This window comes from Pristiophorus japonicus, chromosome 13 (genome assembly GCF_044704955.1).
Source record: "Pristiophorus japonicus isolate sPriJap1 chromosome 13, sPriJap1.hap1, whole genome shotgun sequence".
Classification (NCBI taxonomy): domain Eukaryota; kingdom Metazoa; phylum Chordata; class Chondrichthyes; family Pristiophoridae; genus Pristiophorus; species Pristiophorus japonicus.
In genome coordinates, this window is record NC_091989.1 from 121,722,082 (window position 1) to 121,741,195 (window position 19,114).

The 19,114-nt window shown below is 43.9% G+C and overlaps 1 protein-coding gene across 1 annotated transcript in view; it reads left to right on the forward strand.

The window, feature by feature from the left end:
- LOC139278184 (dynein axonemal heavy chain 5-like) overlaps positions 1 to 19,114 on the forward strand; it is a 382,562-nt gene that overhangs the window by 325,586 nt on the left and 37,862 nt on the right. Inside the window, exons 72-74 of the mRNA XM_070896837.1 lie at positions 6,102 to 6,254; positions 10,398 to 10,643; positions 14,024 to 14,243. Coding sequence (XP_070752938.1) covers positions 6,102 to 6,254; positions 10,398 to 10,643; positions 14,024 to 14,243 — 619 coding nt within the window. The remainder of the gene's footprint in view (positions 1 to 6,101; positions 6,255 to 10,397; positions 10,644 to 14,023; positions 14,244 to 19,114) is intronic.

Genomic DNA, 19,114 nt, shown 5'->3' on the forward strand with positions numbered 1-19,114 from the left:
GCTGTGAGGAGGATGCTATGAGGCTGCAGGGTGATTTGGATAGGTTAGGTGAGTGGGCAAATGCATGGCAGATGCAATATAATGTGGATAAATGTGAGGTTATCCACTTTGGTGGCAAAAACACAAAGGCAGAATATTATCTGAATGGCGGCAGATTAGGAAAAGGGGAGGTGCAACGGGACCTGGGTGTCATGGTTCATCAGTCATTGAAAATTGGCATGCAGGTACAGCAGGCAGTGAAGAAGGCAAATGGCATGTTGGCCTTCATAGCTAGGGGATTTGAGTTTTGGAGCAGGGAAGTCTTACTGCAATTGTACAGGGCCTTGGTGAGGCCTCACCTGGAATATTGTGTTCAGTTTTGGTCTCCTAATCTGAGGAAGGACATTCTTGCTATTTAGGGAGTGCAGCAAAGGTTCATCAGACTGATTCCAGGGATGGCTGGACTGACATATGAGGAGAGACTGGATCAACTGGGACTTTATACACTGGAGTTTAGAAGGATGAGAGGGGATCTCATAGAAACGTATAAGATTCTGACGGGACGGGACAGGTTAGATGCGGGAAGAATGTTCCCGATGTTGGGGAAGTCCAGAACCAGGGGACACAGTCTTAGGATACGGGGTAGGCCATTTAGGACTGAAATGAGGAAAAACTTCTTCACTCAGAGAGTTGTTAACCTGTGGAATTCCCTGCTGCAGAGAGTTGTTGATGCCAGTTCATTGGATATATTCAAGAGGGAGTTAGATATGGACCTTACAGCTAAAGGGATCAAGGGGTATGGAGAAAAATCAGGAAAGGGGTACTGAGGTGAATGATCAGCCATGATCTTATTGAATGGCGGTGCAGGCTCAAAGGGCCGAATGGCCTACTCCTGCACCTATTTTCTATGTTTCTATGTTTCTATTCAGTTTCACTCTGGCCCTGACACTTGATTTACTCTGCCAGTTTAGTGCAGGCAGCTAAAGGCCGAGGTCCAACAAAAAAACCACGACCTAAAGAATAGAGAGAGTGGTTGGAGAAAGCACAGGGGATTCAGCAGCTGGCCATCAGCCATGATGTGCGAGGATTCTTCTCCGCAGTTAAGTCCACCTACGGCCCAAGCATCCAAGGCTCCACTCCACTGCTGGCCAAGATCATGGAGGCACTCATTAAGGACTCCGAGGCAGTCAAGGTCCGCTGGAAAGAGCTCTTCTAAGATCTCCTTAACCGAGACTCTGCCTTCGACATGAGTGTCATCGACTCCATCCCGCAGCATGCTACACGCCACCATCTCAGCAAAACCCCAGCCCTGCACAAGGTAGAAAAGGCCATCCGTCAGCTCAAGAACAACAAGGCATCAGGAGCAGATGGAATCCCCGCTGAGGCATTAAAGTACGGCGGAGAAGCACTATTGGCATGAATGCTTGGCCTCATCTCTCTTATCTGGAAGGAGAAGAACATGCTGGGGGATCTCAGAGATGCCGTAATCGTGACCATCTTCAAAAAAGAGGACAAGTCCGACTGTGGCAACTACAGAGGAATCTCCCTGCTGTCGGCCACTGGGAAAGTCATCGCAAGAATCCTTCTCAACCATTTTCTCCTTGTGGCTGAAGAGCTCCTCCCAGAGTCACAATGCGGATTCTGTCCTCTAAGGGGTACAACGGACATGATCCTCACTGCACGACAACTACAAGAGAAATGCAGGAAACAGCACCAACCCTTGTACATGGCCTTCTTTGAACTCACGAAGGCCTTTGACACTGTCAACTGTGAAGGACTATGAAGCATCCTCCTCCATTTCAGCTGCCCCCAAAAGTTTGTCATCATCCTCCACCTGCTCCACAACGATATGCAAGCCGTGATCCTGACCAACGGATCTACCACAGACCAAATCCACATCCGGACCAGGGTCAAGCAGGGCTGTGTCATTGCGCCAACACTCTTCTCGATCTTTCTTGCTGCAATGCTCCATCTCACTTTCAACAAGATCCTCGCTTGAGTGTAACTAAACTATAGAACCAGTGGGAACCTGTTCAACCTTCGTCACCTCCAGGCTAGAGCCAACCTCTGTCATTGAACTGCAGTATGCGGACGATGCTTGTGTCTTCGCACATTCAGAGGTTGAACTCCAAGCCATCGTTAACATCTTCACCGAGGCATACGAAAGCATGGGCCTTACACTAAACATCTTTAAGACAAGGATCCTCCATCAACCTGAGCCCAGCACACAGCACTGCCCCCGGTCATTAAAATCCACGGCGCGGCCTAGGACAACATGGACCATTTTCCATACCTCGTGAACCTACTATCAGCAAGGGCAGACATCGATAACGAGGTCCAACACCGCCTCCAGTGTGCCAGCGCAGCCTTCGGTCGCTTGAGAAAGAGAGTGTTTGAAGACCAGGACCTCAAATCTGGCACCAAACTTATGGTCTACAGAGCAGTAGTGATACCCACCCTCCTGTATGGCTCAGAGACGTGGACCATATAGAAGTGGACACCTCAAAGGGCTGGAGAAGTACCACCAAAGCTGCCTCCGCAAGATCCTGCAAATCCACTGGGAGAATAGACGCACCAACGTCAGTGTTCTCGCTCAGGCCAACATCCCCAGTATCGAAGCATTGACCACACTCGACCAGCTCCGTTGGGCGAGCCACATCATCTGCATGCCCGACACAAGACTCCCAAAGCAAGCGCTCTACTCAGAACTCCTACACGGCAAGCGAGTCCCAGGTGGACAGAGGAAACGCTTCAAGGACACCCTCAAAGCCTCCTTGATAAAGTGCAACATCCCCACCGGCACCTGGGAATCCCTGGTCCAAGACCACCCTAAGTGGAGGAAGAGCATCCGGGAGGGTGTTGAGCACCTCGAGTCTCGTCGCCGAGAGCATGCAGAAATCAAGTGCAGGCAGCAGAAAGAGCGTGCGGCAAACCTGTCCCACCCACCCTTTCCATCAACGACTATCTGTCCCACCTGTGACAGGGATTGTGGCTCTCGTATTGGACTGTTCAGCCACCTAAGGACTCATTTTAAGAGTGGAAGCAAGTCTTCCTCGATTCCGAGGGATTGCCTACAATGATGGTGCAAAGTGGAAATCACTTCGCACGACAGTAGAGTTGGAGTGTAAATACACTCTAAATAAAATCTCCTTTTAAATTACGTTATACTGTTTCAATCTACTTGCTGACAGTTTCAGAAGAACATATCATCAGCCTTTGCTCAATGCATTCTTTTAATTGCTTGCCACACCAAAAACATTTTAACCATTTTTCATGCAGAAGCGATCTCCTATTTCCATGAAATATTCGGAAATTCCAAGTGAGAACTTCAGGAGTGGGACAATTGTGGTCTAGGAAGACTGACAGCATGCAGGAAAATCTAGTAAAAGAATGAGTCTTCTTGACTGCTATTTTAAAACATTTTGCTGTTTAGCTCGGGGTTGCTGTGGGCTGAATCGTACTTGTACGTCAATAGTCAGTGGCACATAAACAATATAAAAGTAGCTTATAATACTAGTTATGGCAGGCTGTCAAACTCTTCCTTAGAAGAAAGGTTTGTGCCTTTTTTATCATCTATAATCTGCTTATACCTTCTCTGTTATAAAGACACTTTTGTTAATCCACTTTAAATTGCAATCCTTTTGTTCCTGTCCTTGCCTTAAACTATAATTTTGCATTGGGACTTCTGAATGTTTTTGAGCACACAGTTCATTCTGTACCAGATCACAAATACATCAGGGTTTGTGCGTAAGCTGCTTGTAAAATGGCATTCAATGGCACTTTGTGATATATTTATGATTTACCCTTGAGGGAATCCAGTTTAGCACTGCTAGGAGGCTAAATATTTATTGGAAATTCATGGTGGCTTACACTCAGTGTTAAATTGATGAAGCTCTAATACCGCTGTAGTAGTTTCATAACCATATAATGTAAATGTGTGGTCAGTGCTTCAATGTTGGGGATGTTGGCCTGGTCGAGGACGCTAATATTAGTGCGTCTGTCCTCCCAGGGGATTTGTAGGATTTTGCTGAGACATCGTTGGTGGTATTTCTCCAGCGACTTGAGGTGTCTACTGTACATAGTCCATGTCTCTGAGCCATACAGGAGGGCGGGTATTACTACAGCCCTGTAGACCATGAGCTTGGTGGCAGTTTTGAGGGCCTGGTCTTCAAACGCTCTTTTCCTCAGGCAGCCGAAGGCTGCACTGGCGCACTAGAGGCGGTGTTGTATCTCGTCGTCAATGTCTGCTTTTGTTGATAAGAGGCTCCCGAGGTATGGGATTAACACTTGGTCAGCTCTGCTGGGCAGGCCACATTGTTCGCATGCCTGACACAAGACTCCCAAAGCAAGCGCTCTACTCGGAACTCCTTCACGCAAACGAGGCAAAGGTGGGCAGAGGAAACGCTACAAGGACACCCTCAAAGCCTCCCTGATAAAATGCAACACCCCACTGACACCTGGGAGTCCCTGGCCAAAGACCGCCCTAAGTGGAGGACGTGCATCCGGGAGGGCGCTGAGCACCTTGAGTATCATCGCCAAGAGCATGCAGAAACCAAGAGCAAGCAGCGGAAAGAGCGTACGGCAAACCTGTCCCACCCACCCTTTCCCTCAACGACTATCTGTCCGACCTGTGACAGAGACTGTGGTTCTCGTATTGGACTGTTCAGCCACTTAAGAACTCATTTTAAGAGTGGAAGCAAGCCTTCCTAGATTCCGAGGGACTGCCTATGATGATGATGATGATGATGATGAATGTAAATGTAAGATACCAGAAGAATATAGTACATTTAATAGGATGTCAAAGTGATGGTTAAACGTGGCATTTGTAAATGAAAAGCAGGGGTAACTGAAGCTCTATTAAAAAGGGATAGTGTGGGAAATGTGATTGGTCAAAGTCAATCTATAATATAAAAATGAAAAGCAGTTGTTAAATAATTTTACATCAAAGACACAAGATACCATCAACAATCGTGTCTACTTCTATCCAATATTGCATTTCTTTTTCAGGTTTTTTAATGGTTTCAATAAAAAAAAACAACCAATGTAGAATTTTACTGAATAGAATTAGCTGCAGATGAGCTCCTGGTGGCTTAGGCAGTGTATCCAGTGACCACGATGCAGACCAGTAGGGAACTGGGTCAAATCCTCAATGCTGAATTAGCTGATCTCGGGTGATAGTAGGGTCCTACAATTGGCCTCAGGTGAAAGATAAATTAGCAATGGTCCTGATCCTGATCACTTTATTTAGCGACCCTTGCTGAAAGAGTGTGTTTATGCACGGGGTGGGAGGGGGTCAGGATTGGGCTTGGTGTAACATGACCCTGCTGCCCACTCTCCATTGTTAAATAACCTGCCAACACTCACTTCCTGGACTACTACATAACCAATGGTTGTGGGGGTGAGGTACCAGAGGGCCTAGGGAATTGTACCCTAGCAAGGAACCAACAACTTCAAGAGAGGAGGAGATGAAGAAAATTGACATGAATTTTTTTTTGAGTGGAGCAGTGACTTTAAAATAGTGAATTAAACATCAAATCAGAGCAGATTTGATTTTGGCAGATTGTAGTTTGCATAGAACAAAATAGAATGTGTGAAGCCACCTCCCCTCCTTACTGACACTATCGAAGAGTTTGACTCATTGATCTTTACCCATGTTTATTTGTTTTACTATTAAATTACATTCAGATCAACCTTATAAAAAATGTAAATTGTGCAGAGATAAATGTTCACTCGGGGATTATAAGGGTAGATTTTATAAATTAGCACTCCCAGTGCAAAAAATTGTGTGTTAGTAGCCCAAATCAGAGTGTTGGGCGCAGAGGCTCGAACACTCAGATTGCAGCCTGGCTGATTTTCCAGCCATTCATTTTAATAAACGGAACATCAGGTGGGCTGAAAAATGGCCATGTTAAACACTGATATTCCGATTGTGCTCCCAGCACAGGAAACTTGACACTGGGAGTGAATGCCAATCCGTAAAATCTATCCTCTTAACTGTTGTTTTGATTTTGAGCCTTTGTTGCATTGAGAACTGTCTTGAATGGAATTTTACAGAAGAATTCCATTTCCCAAGGGTACTTATGCCTCTGTAATTGACAAGTGTTTATCTATTACATTTGTAGATTGCTCGAAATGAGAAGCAATGGAAAAACTGGTTTGATAAAGATGCTCCAGAAGAGGAGGAGCTTATGCCTGATGGTTACCATCAATTTCTGGATTGTTTTCGCAAGCTTTTACTAGTCCGATCCTGGTGTCCTGACAGAACAATTGCACAGGTAGCGCTTTTGTAAATAAAAAACTGGTCTAATAACGTACTACATTTTGATGTAGAATTACATAGAAATTATATCACGGAAGCAGGCTGTTCCACCCAATCAGTGTTGGTGTTTGTCCTTCACATGAGCAGTAGTCCGAATCCTATGTGCTCACACTCTTTTCTCAAATCCCTTTATTCCCTTTCCTTCAAACACCTATCTAACCTATTCTTAAATGTCACATGGTATCTACTTCCATCTATGTCCATCTCGTTATCGACCCCCAATCACTTGAAACAGTCTGTTTCTATCTATTCTGTCTCAGCCCTTTGCAATTTTGAATACCTCTGTAAAATCGCTCTATAATCTCCCCTGTTCTCATAAAAACAGGCCCAATTTTTCAAGTTTTTGTTCGTATTTGTTTTTCCTCATACCAGGCTGCACCTTCGTGAATCTCCATTGTCTCAACATCCTTCATAACATAAGAAATAGGAGCAGGAGTAGGCCATACGGCCCCTCGAGCCTGCTCCGCCATTTAATACGATCATGGCTGATCCGATCATGGACTCAGGTCCACTTCCCTGCCCGCTTCCTGTAGTGCGAAGTCCAAAATTAAACTCCAATTGGTGCCTTACTAAGGTTTTATGTAGTTCCACCATTACATCAACTTTTATATTCTATCGGGCCAAAATTGCCCCTCCCGATAAGGCCTCATGCCGTCTTAAAGCGGCGGCCATGGGGCGGCGTGGAATGGCCACCAACTCTCCACAGAGGAGCCGCCATTTTGTAAATTGCCCTTCATTAGTTTTAGTGTGGTGCCCGGGATCGCTCCGCCCGTTTTCCCGCCGCGGTGTGCATGCGCCGACCCCTTACTGACCGGTTTTGTCAATTAGTCAATAGTCTGAAGTCCCCTCGTGAAATTTTCCCTCAGGAAATGGCCCCTTTCCCTGTATTGCCCCGCGGGAGCGGCCCCGCTGCCGGCCAGTGTCCCCAACAGCTTTTTGTGTTGATGCACTCTCTGTAGCATGGCGGCCCGACCACCCTTAAAAGGGAGGGCGCACTGCCGCAGTCGCCATGTAATTCTATTTGTCGGCTGACTGCCAGGTCGGACTGACAATTATGCCCCCGGGTTCAACCAGGCTGCCATCTTGGGTGCCAGGCTGCTGGCCCAGCCAAAACCTGGCCTGGCAGCCCAGTGGACCTAACTTAAAAGTATGCCGAGCTCGCAGCAGCTCTCCCCTTTAACTGAAGGGCGGAGACGTTGTGATGTGTCAGCACCACCCGGCACATCCGCATCTCGCTGATGGTTGGTCGGGGCAGCGGACCCGCTGCAAGGGCACTCCTGCCCCTCAGCCGCCACGACTTCCGCCCGGAGCCAAAAAATACGACCAAGTGCCGAATATCAAAACTTCAAAAAATGAAGGGTGTGCCCCATTTCAGGCAGAAGGCAATTTCTACCCCTGTATCTCTTGCCATCAAAGCTAATTATTCCTTTAGCTTTCTTTGTGACTTTATCCACTGTGGCGATGCTCACAATGTGTTGTGAGCCTGAACCCCCAAATGTCTCTGCTTTTCCACATTCAAAATATAACAATTTAAATTTTTTTTCCAAAATGCACCACCTCCCATTCATTGACATAGAATTCCATCTGCCACTTTTTGCTCATTCCACCATCTTATCCATATGCCCCTGCAGCTACCTTTGGTTCTCAGAATTATTTACTATGCCTCCTATTTTGGTATCATTTCCAAATTGGCATGCCACTCCTTCTAGCCCTAAATACAACTCAGTGAACAGATGAGGTCCCATAACAGAACCCAATGAGAAACTGCTACCCACTCTGAGAAACTCCCACTCTCCGTTTCGTCTCTTCTAACCACTTTTTAATCCAACCTGGTACCCTCTTCCTAACGCCACACCTTTTAATCTTCTCCAATAGTCATATCTTACACATAGATGTGTAATATCTTGTCGAAAGCTTTCTGAAAGACCATGTGCACTACATGCATTCATTTCCCCATATCTGTCAAGTTCTCAAAGTACTTATTTCCGCAAATGTCTGCTTATACCTTTACTGCCTCACGATCCTCTCCTCTCAGTGTCCCACCTCACATATAATAATCCTCATTTTACTGATGTGCAAGTAAAATACCTTTCTGTTCTTTTTAATACTTTTTGAGATTCGCTCCTCAAACTCCTTCCTTGCTTTCATAATCCCCTTTTTTAACCTTTTATTTTCTCATATTCCATCATTTTGTTATATCTATAAAACTCATCTTCAGTTTTAGATTGTTTCCGATATCTTTATTTATCCATAGCATTCTGAAGCTTGAACTATCCTATTTCACTGGTATATATTTATTGTACAACTTTGCATCTCCTTTTAAAAAATAACCCATTGTTAATTTACAGTTCCGTGTGCCTGTTTGTCATTCTACCTCAGTAAGCTCACCTTTCTAACGTTGTACTAACCTTTTCCCTTTCTATTTGAACCTTAAACCATATCATATTATGGTCACGACTCCCGAGATGCTCATCCACATTTAACACATCTAAGGGATCTATTTTATTGCTCGTAACTAGATCTAGCAATGCTTCTCCCCTTGTAGGCATACGGGCATACTGCTCGAGGAAGGAGTCCCGCATATATTTTAGGAATTCTATTCCCTTTTATCTGTTTACTCCCTCCCTATCCCAATCAATGAGTGAGTAATTAAAATCTCCTGGAACAATAATTTTGTTATTCCTACTCATCTTCCTGATCTGTCGACATATTTCATTTTCTATTTCCCTCTCACAATTAGAGAGTCTGCAGTACAGCCCTACTAATATAACAATCCCTTTATTTTCTTCAATCTCTAACAATACTGACTCAGTCTGAACCTCTTTTTTTGTGTATATCAGTCCTCTCTACACCATACATTTGCTCCTTCACCAATATTGCCACTCTTTTCCTTTGTTACCTATTCTGACTCTCCGAAAACATTCTAACACAATTATGTTTATTTTTCACTTCTGCCTAGTATGCAACCAAGTTTCTGTTAGTGCTATTAAATTTATTTTTCCTGTGACATAATCACTTCTAACTCACCCAGTTTATTTCCCAAACTCTGAGCATTGCAATACTTGCACTTTATCATGGCACTACCAATCTCCTATTACTACTACATGCCTAACTGAATTGCCAATGTGTCCCCACCTGAGCCATTTTATATTGTTTGATCCCATTGAAATCCATTTGATAGACCTGCTCTCATCCTCCCCCAGGAAGCCAGTGCTTCAAACTGGTTGGAGAGGATCATTTGCTTTGGATGTTCATGTTCTAGCCTATCCCTCCTTGCTGTCCTGACATGATTCACCACTTCTTCCTCTACCACTACCAGCTCGCTGTCTCTTAGTGGGGTGACTGCCTCTGAAACGCTTGCTCTAGAAACGTTTCTCCTTCCCTGATATGTTGAATTGTCTCCAACACCACCTCAGCTTCTGAGATCATAAACTGAAATAATCTCAGATGGAGACAATTCCTGCACATGTGTTTGTCCATGTTAACATCTGCTACTTGAAACTTGCACATCTTGCAGGAATTGCACGCTGCCCCTCCTGTGATGCCATTCTTAAAACATCATATATTCTGTAAGTAAAAGAACTGTTGATTACCCATTTCTCCAATTTGAAAGAACGAATCACGTCCAATGGATTGCTTTTGAAGTTCACTCGTTGTTATTATGTAGGCAAACGGAGAAGCCTAGATTATGCAGAATGGGGCTTGAACCACATCCTTCTGATTCAGAGGCAAGGGTGAAAATGCTACCAACTGAGCCAAACTGACAGCAATTATAGGTGTAACTTTCTTAAAGTTAGTGACCTCGCTGCCTCCTTGACTGACCTCCAATAATTGTGCATAGAATGACCTTGTTTCTCTGTATGGCTCAGTGTCACATCAGGTGCTGCATTTACCCAGAGAGTCAACAGTTTAACATGGTGATTGTCTCATAACTCCATTGATTTTGTATTCAGATACAGTCAGAACTACAGAAATGTTATCACTTCGCTATAACTTTGAATTTTTAATGAATATTTAATGCCAGATATATTCACAAAATAGGTACAAAATATTTGCCTTTTACAATCAAAAGCTCCAATAATTATTTTTATACACCTAGGCCCGTAAATATATCATCGATTCTATGGGTGAGAAGTATGCGGAAGGTGTTATTCTGGATCTTGAAAAGAGCTGGGCGGAATCTGACCCCAGGACCCCTCTTATCTGTTTCCTCTCCATGGGTTCCGATCCTACAGACCGCATCACTGTCCTCGGCAAGAGACTGAAAATTGAGACTCGCTATGTATCCATGGGTCAGGGCCAAGAGACACATGCACGCAGATTGCTGCAACAGACCATGTCAAGCGTAAGAGGATTATCAGTGACCAATTTATGTAAAAACCTGTTCCTTACAGAAACTGGGATTTTAGTGGTCAAAGATAGTACATTTATCTATGTTCCCTTTAAATTGGAGATTCAGTTCAGTTAACACTTTTCTCTGAGACCTTGCAGTTTTATAGTATAAGGGTCTTGAGAAGAATCTATCAGTTATGGAGATCTAAACCACCTTCTGTGTCTGCGTAGTGCTATAGCACATTAAAACATCAACATGAGATATACTCTCATTCTCTCATGCTTGCTCCCTCTCGCACTCGCTCTCTCTCGCCTGGATGGTACAAAGTTAGGTGGGAAAGTAAGCTGTGAGGACGACGCAGAGAGGCTGCAGACAGATATGGACAGGTTAACTGAGCCAGGACATGGCAAATGGAATACAATGTGGGGAAGTGTGAAGTTGTCAACTTTTACTAGGAAAAACAAAAAAGCAGAATATTTTTTGAATGGTGAGAGACTGGGAAATGTTTACATTCAGAGGGACCTGGGTGTCCTTGTACATGAATCACAGAAAGTTAACATGCAGGTACAGCAAGCAGTTAGGAAAGCAAATGGCATGTTAGCTTTTGTTACAAAGGGATTCAAATGCCTTTGTGAGGTCAAAGAAGGCCATGTACAAGTGTTAGTGCTGTTCCCTGCATTTCTCTTATAGTTGTCGCGCGGTGAAGATCATGTCCGTTGTACCCCTTAGTGGGTGGAATCCGCATTGTGACTCTGGAAGGAGCGCTTCAGCCACAGGGAGAAGACGGTTGAGTAGGATTCATGCGATGACTTTCCCAGTGGCCGACAGCAGGGAGATTCCTCTGTAGTTGCTGCAGTCAGGCTTGTCCCCTTTCTTGAAGATGGTCATGATTACTGCATCTCTGAGATCTCCCGGCATGCTCTCCTGCTTCCAGATAAGAGAGATGAGGTCATCATTCGTGCCAATAGTGCTTCTCCACCATACTTTAGTGCCTCAGTGGGGTTTCCATCTGCTCCTGATGCCTTGTTGTTCTTGAGCTGACGGATGGCCTTTTCTACCTTGTGCAGGGCTGGGGTTTTGCTGAGATGGTGGCGGATAGCATGCTGCGGGATGGAGTTGAGGACACTTGTGTTGAAGGCAGAGTCTCGTACATGGCCTTCTTTGTACATGGCCTTCTTTGATCTCACAAAGGCCTTTAACACTGTCAACCGTGAGTGACTACGGAGCATCCTCCTCCATTTCGGCTGCCCCCCAAAAGTTTGTATTCATCCTCCGCCTGCTCCACGACAATATGCAAGCTGTGATCCTGACCAACGGATCTACCACAGACCCAATCCACGTCCAGACCGGGGTCAAGCAGGGCTGCGTCATTGCGCCAATTCTCTTCTCGATCTTCCTCGCTGCAATGCTCCATCTCACTCTCAACAAACTTCCCACTGGAGTGGAACTAAACTATAGAACCAATGGGAACCTGTTCAACCTTTGTCGCCTGCAGGCTAGTTCGAAGGTCGACCCATCCTCTGTATTCAAACTACAGTAAGCGGATGACGCTTGCATCTGCTCACATTCAGAGGCTGAACTCCAAGCCGTCGTCAACATCTTCACCGAGATGTACGAAAGCATGGGCCTTACACTAAACATCCGTAAAACAAAGGTCCTCCACTAACCTGACCCCACCACACAGCACGGCCCCAGGTCATCAATATCCACGGCGCGGCCTTGGTCAAGTGGACCATTTTCCATACCTCGGGAGGCTACTGTCAGCAAGAGCAGACATCGGTGACGAGGTCCTACACCACCTCCAGTATGCCAACGCAGCCTTCGGTCACCTGAGGAAGAGAGTGTTTGAAGACCAGGACCTCAAATCTGGCACCAAGCTTATGATCTACAGGGCAGTAGTGATACCCACCCTCCTATATGGCTCAGAGACATGGACCATATACAGTGGACACCTCAAAGCGCTGGAGAAGTACCACCAGCGCTGCCTCCACAAGATCCTGCAAATCCACTGGGAGGATAAATGCACCAATGCCAGTGTTCTCGCTCGAGCCAACGTCCCCGGCATCGAAGCACTGACCACACTTGATCAGCTCCGTTGGACGGGCCACATTGTCCGCATGCCCGACACGAGATTCCCAAAGCTACTCAGAACTCCTACACGGCAAGCGAGCCCAGGTGGACAGAGGAAATGTTTCAAGGATACCCTCAAAGCCTCCTTGATAAAGTGCAACATCCCCACCGGCACCTGGGAATCCCTGGCCCAAGACCACCCTAAGTGGAGGAAGAACATCCGGGAAGGGCGTTGAGCACCTCGAGTCTCGTCACCGAGAGCAGGCAGAAACCAAGCGCAGACAATGGAAAGCGTGTGCGGCAAACCAGACTCCCCATCCACCCTTTCCTTCAACCACTGTCTGTCCCACATGTGACAGAGACTGTAATTCCCGTATTGGACTGTACTGAGTCACCTGAGAACTCACTTTTAGAGTAGAAGCAAGTCTTCCTCGATTTTGAGGGACTGTCTATGATGATGATGACAAAGGGATTAGAGTATAAGGGTAAAGAAGTCTTACTACAATTATACAGGGCATTGGTGAGGCCACACCTTGGAGTACTGTGTATAGTTCTGGTCTCCTTACCCAAGGAAAGACATACTTGCCTTAGAGGGAATGCAACGATGGTTCACTAGACTGGTTCCTGGGATGAAGGGATTGCCTTCTGAGGAGAGACTGAGTAGACTAGGCCTCTATTCCCTAGAGTTTAGAAGAATGAGAGGTGATCTAATAGAAACATATAAAATTCTTAAGGTGCTTGAAAGGGTTAATGCTGAGAAAATGTTTCCTCTGACTAGGGTCATAGTCTCGGAATAAGGGGTCAGCCATTTAGGACTGAGATGAGGAGAAATTTCTTCACTCAAAGGGTTGTGAATTTTTGGCATTCTCTACCCCAAAGAGCTGTGGATGGTCAGTCGTTGTGTATGTTCAAAACAGAGGTTGATAAATTGTTGGGAACTAAGGGAATTAAGGGATATGGGGATAGTGCGGGAAGGTGGAGTTGAGGTAGAAGATCTATGATCTTGTTGAATGGTGGAGCAGGTTTGATGGGCCAAATAGCCGAATCCAGCTCCTAATTCTTATGTTCTTTTACTGGATAAGCTCCTATCTCGGCAATTTACTGAAGAGAGTTGCCAAATGGAAGCCAGGGACTAATCAATAAAGTGAAGTGGAAAAATCAGACAGAGAGACAACTGTGGGACATTAGCGTAAAAACATACAAAACTCACATAAGGTGAAGAGTAAATTACTCCATATTCCCACTTTTAAATAATACCTGCTTTTTATTGGTTTTTAAATTCATTTGCAATGAATTTAATTGGCTTTGGGGTTCATTTTTAGGGAGGTTGGGCGTTACTGCAGAATTGCCACCTAGGACTGGATTTCATGGATGAACTGATGGACACAATTACAGAAACTGAGACTATTCAGGACTCATTCCGACTGTGGATGACAACTGAGGTCCACAGGCACTTCCCTATTACTCTACTGCAAATGTCGATAAAGTTTACCAATGAACCACCACAGGGATTAAAAGCTGGTCTGAAACGTACTTACACAGGTAAAATAGTCATTTTGCAGATTAGCATGTGCTGTATTTTTATGCGCTAATGGCTTCCCATGTCTGCATGCAGACACAGACTGGGTTCAAACCTGAAGAAAGTTTTAAAATTCTTTTTCCCCCCTTTAATTTTCCCCTCTCCTCTCCTCTCCTGAAGGCGCTGACTCTGCTGCTAGATGATTCCAACAGCTCTGGCTACCTTCCTGACACCTCCCCTAAGTCACCATTCTTTATATGTGAGCCTTGAGTGTCAGCAGGATATTTAAACATGGGGAGAGAAGGGTTATTGTATCCCAATCGTGTCCTCACCCAATGTCCACACACGCACATCCTCCATCAGGAGTCACAAGATTGATGGTGATCAGGAGCACAAATCCATTTCAAAATTTAAATAATCTTTGTTAATCCAGGAATTGTACAAAAATTGCATTGAAAGATATTTTTTTAATTAAGACTGTTCAAATTAATTATTTGTGTAAAATGAAGTACAAGTTATTGGAACTTGAACTGAAAATGCACAATCTGTTATTCACTGTTCCCTATATTGCCATTCATATTTGAACTAACCTTTATAATAGAGTGAGACAGGAGCTTGTCTACATGGTTTCCAGCATATGGTAATTTAAAACAATAAGGCAGTTCAGACTAGAATGTAATAGAATACTGGTACTGCACTAATTTCATAACTAATAAACTCAACAATGCCTATGTGGGAAATAAAAAGTAACCTTCATGTTCACTTGATAAATGTGTACCAACTCTCAATACATGTTTCTCATACCTACTTATTCTGAATACAGTTTCTCTTTTTCCTTTCACTACAATCTCCTTACCTTTTACTAGTCTTCATTGCAAATATTTTAATTGACTGCTAGAAAATCTACTTGCATCTTCACCAAATACAAGATTGCATTTTTAAGCCTAAGTAGTTTAATCGTTTTTGTACCTTGGCGGAAGTAATACCTTGACCGTTGTACCTTACACACTCTTCTATTTTTTGTTGACCACTGAGCTGGAGTTGCTGAGCTGCTTTGAAAATTGCTTTGAGCACGTTGATTAAATGTCGCTCGCAGACCAGCCCTCCATGTATTTCCATGCTGTGAGAACTATGGTTTTCCAGCATAGTTTCACTTGCTGTAGGGTCAAATTATGATGTGGGAATTCAGTGGAGTGTTAAATGCAGTTCAGGACTTCTAGCTATAAACTGAGGGACTCTCACACTAGGAACTTAATTTCCAAGTCTCACCTGATATTTATGCTACGTTATCCCTCAGCATGCTTTGTGTTGGCTCAACTCACCACCTTGTCAGCAGCCATGGAGAATTTTCAAACCTTTCTACCTTCCCAGCTGGGGGACAGCAGATGGAGATATAAAAAGAGCAGAAATTGACAGACCTTAGAAGTATGATTAATCAATTGTAAATTGGTTTATATTTGTAGAATTATGGCATTTTCTATACACCTGAAGTCTCTAATGATATTGTATAGGTCGGATAGTATTGACAAAGAACACAGTTCTTCTTAGAAAAAAAATCATTCTTGAGATGTGGATGTCACTGGCAAGGCCAGCATTTATTGTCTGTCCCTAGTTGCTCTGAGAACATTTAATATAACTGTATGGCTTGCTAAGCCACTTTAGAGGGCAGTTAAGAGTCAACCACATTGGTGTGGGATTGGATTGACATATAGGCCAGACCTGGTAAGGACGTAGGTTTCTTTCCCAAGAGGACATGTTTTATTTCCTGGTAAATCTGGGGGACTGATAAACCTATGTGGGTAGAAATTTGTTGAATAACTATCTTTATACAGAAGAACACTGCTCTTGCACTGTCAACTCAATCTTTCTATTTATAGTGTATTTATAGTGTATAGTGCATCTGAGTGCACAAAACTTAATTCCTGTTATTTATGTTTTGTCATACTTTTGCATCAACTTTGTAAAAGTCAGATAGCCAGGTGGTGAAGGATACAGTAGTAGTCTTTAGTTGCTTACAAGCCTTTATTCACATAGACACCGTTGTGTATGTAAATAAACAGACTAACTGCAACAGAAGTAAAGGGCTCAAGTTTCATATGCCCGCAAGAACGGCGCACATCGGAGCGGCCTGCCTAATTTATAGAACAAAAATTGCGCCGAATACTTACCTCGCGATTCTCCACTAGCTGTAGGCCCATTTCCACCTCGGCGCTACGCAGCAGGAGCTGCTGGGGGCAGAGCTACAGCCCTGCACCGAAAACAGTGCCGGCAGCTGTGCGCGTGCGCAGTGGAGACTGCATGCGTGCTCAGTAGCTTCCGGCCCTTCCAGCGTGTCCTGTCTCCGGGGCGACGACCCTATCCCAGGCCAAAGGGACATCGCCCCTATCCTGGGCTGAGTGGCCGGCGCATCTTACCTCAGCGGCAGGGCCTGCCCGCCCGGCCTCCCCCATCTTCTTCTCTCCACCCCCCCATCTTCTTCTCTTCCCCCCCATCTTCTTCTCTCTCTCCCCCATCTTCTTCTCTTCCCCCCCATCTTCTTCTCTCCCCCCCATCTTCTTCTCTCCACCCACCCCATCTTTTCCTCTCTCTCCCCACATCTTCTTCTCTCCCCCCCCATCTTCTTCTCTCCCCCCTATCTTCTTCTCTCCACCCACCCCATCTTTTCCTCTCTCTCCCCCCATCTTCTTCTTCTCTCCCCCCCCCCCCGCCCCTTCTCCCTGGTGCTGCTGTAGGTGAGTAGAAATATTTTTTTATTTATTGAGTGATTTTTAATTTTTTAAAATTTTTAATTTATTAATTTATTTGGATTGATTTATTGGTTTATTTATTGATTTATTTATCATTTATTATTGATGATGGCACTTTATTTGTAAAAGTGAAGTGTTAATGTTTGTAAACCCCCCTCCACCCCTCCCCATCTTTCGTTCCCTACACCTGATTTCTAAGTATAGGCAAAGTTTTTCTGAGCGTACAAAAATCTACACTTACTCCATTCTAAGTTAGTTTGGAATAAGTTTTTACTGCCTAAACTTGTAAAACAGGCGTAAGTGGCCGGACACGCCCCCTTTTGAAAAAAAAACCTGTTCTAAAATGAAACTGTTCTAACTGACTAGAACTGGAGCAAACTAAAGGCCGAGAATTGCAATTTCTAAGATACTCCATTCTAAACTAGTTTCTCCAAAAAAATAGGAGCAACTCAGGCCGAAACTTGACCCCAATGTAACTAACTGTGTCCTTTATAGCAACTCCCAAAATGGTGTCCCAAAACCAGCAGTGTGTGAATAGCTCCCACAGGGTCCTAATGCCTGTCTAGTGTCCTGCAACAAACAAATTGAATATGAACACAACAGACACATATTACATACTGTGCATCCCTTAGATAAGCTTGCAACTCTTCCCCAGCCTACTCCTATTTTTATATGAGAGCAAGATTCCCCAATTAAATCTCACCTCCTGCATACAATTAACACTCAATTCTTATACACCACTTAGTACAATTAACAAACTTTTCCTGTTATAAATTCCTATGTTCACAGTTATGATATAAACTTGTCATGCTATAATTACACCCTTTTGCAAATGGTGGAGCTGTCTTGTCTCAATTTTGCATCTCCAGCTCCTCAGCCCATACTGCAGAGAAATTTCTATGCTCCACTGAATTCTACTTCCCTGCTTCCCAAATTGCCATAGGTTTTGCTTTTTAACTAGCAGTAATATAAAATCAAAGTATGGCTTCAAAATCAAGACAGAATGCATAACTTTAAAGTGGGGACTGAATCATGCCTGTGTGCCCTGGACCAATTATCCCATTGAATTACTAGGGAAAATAAACTGGAAAAATTTACTGACAATCAAAGAAATAGAACAGCAGTGGGAAACATAAAACAGTGACAATAGAGTCGAGGAGAAATATATCCCACTAAAAACCAAAAACAAACTAGCCAGTAATGGCACAACATGGCTGAATAAGGGAAAAATTAAAACTAAAAAAGGCATACATTAAGTACATAGACAACAAAGGAGAGGATGACAAAATGGTATACAAAAAGGTTAGGAAAGAAGACAAAAAAATGTTTAGGAAGACAAAGAGAAACGACAAAATTAAATTATCAAGGAACATAAAAAGAGATAGTAAAGTATTCTACAGAAACATGAATACTAAAAGCAAAATCAGGATAGGGATAGGCAATGGCTTCCTTCGCGGCCTGTCTCCCCCAATGTGCAGCCCATTCATATTTTTGGGCATGCACGATATCTACAACGTAAAAGCCAGAGAGCGGTCTACGTGGGACCTTTCAGATGACTGCTCAGCCGCGCATGCAGCTTAGCAGGAACATTGGGGATAGGGCCACTAAGGGATACACATGATAAACTCACAGGTAATGACAACGAAATGGCAGAAATATGAAATAATTATTTTGCCTCGGTATTTACCAGGGAGACTAACATGGTGGACCTGACATTAGAAGAAGAGATTAAAAAAGATATAAAGATATTTAAGATAGAAAGGTGAAAGATAATTGATAAACTAATTGAACTTAGAGAAGATAAAACCCTTTATCTGGATGGATTGCATCTGCACATATTAAAAGAAGTTAGGGAAGAGATCGCAGAGGCATTGTTACATATATTAGAAAAGGGAATAATGCCAGAGGATTGACAGACAGCTAATATGATTCCTACATTTAAAAAAGGAAATAGAACAAGTCCAGGAAATTATAGGCTAATTAGCTTAACATCAATGATAGGAAAGATAATGGAATCCTTACTCAAAGATGTAATAGAAAAACATTTCAAAACTGAAAATATAAATGAGTAGTTAACATGGATTTCAAGAGGGAAGGTCATGTTTGACCAATCTTATTGAATTCTTTGAAGAAGTAATCGAAAGGGT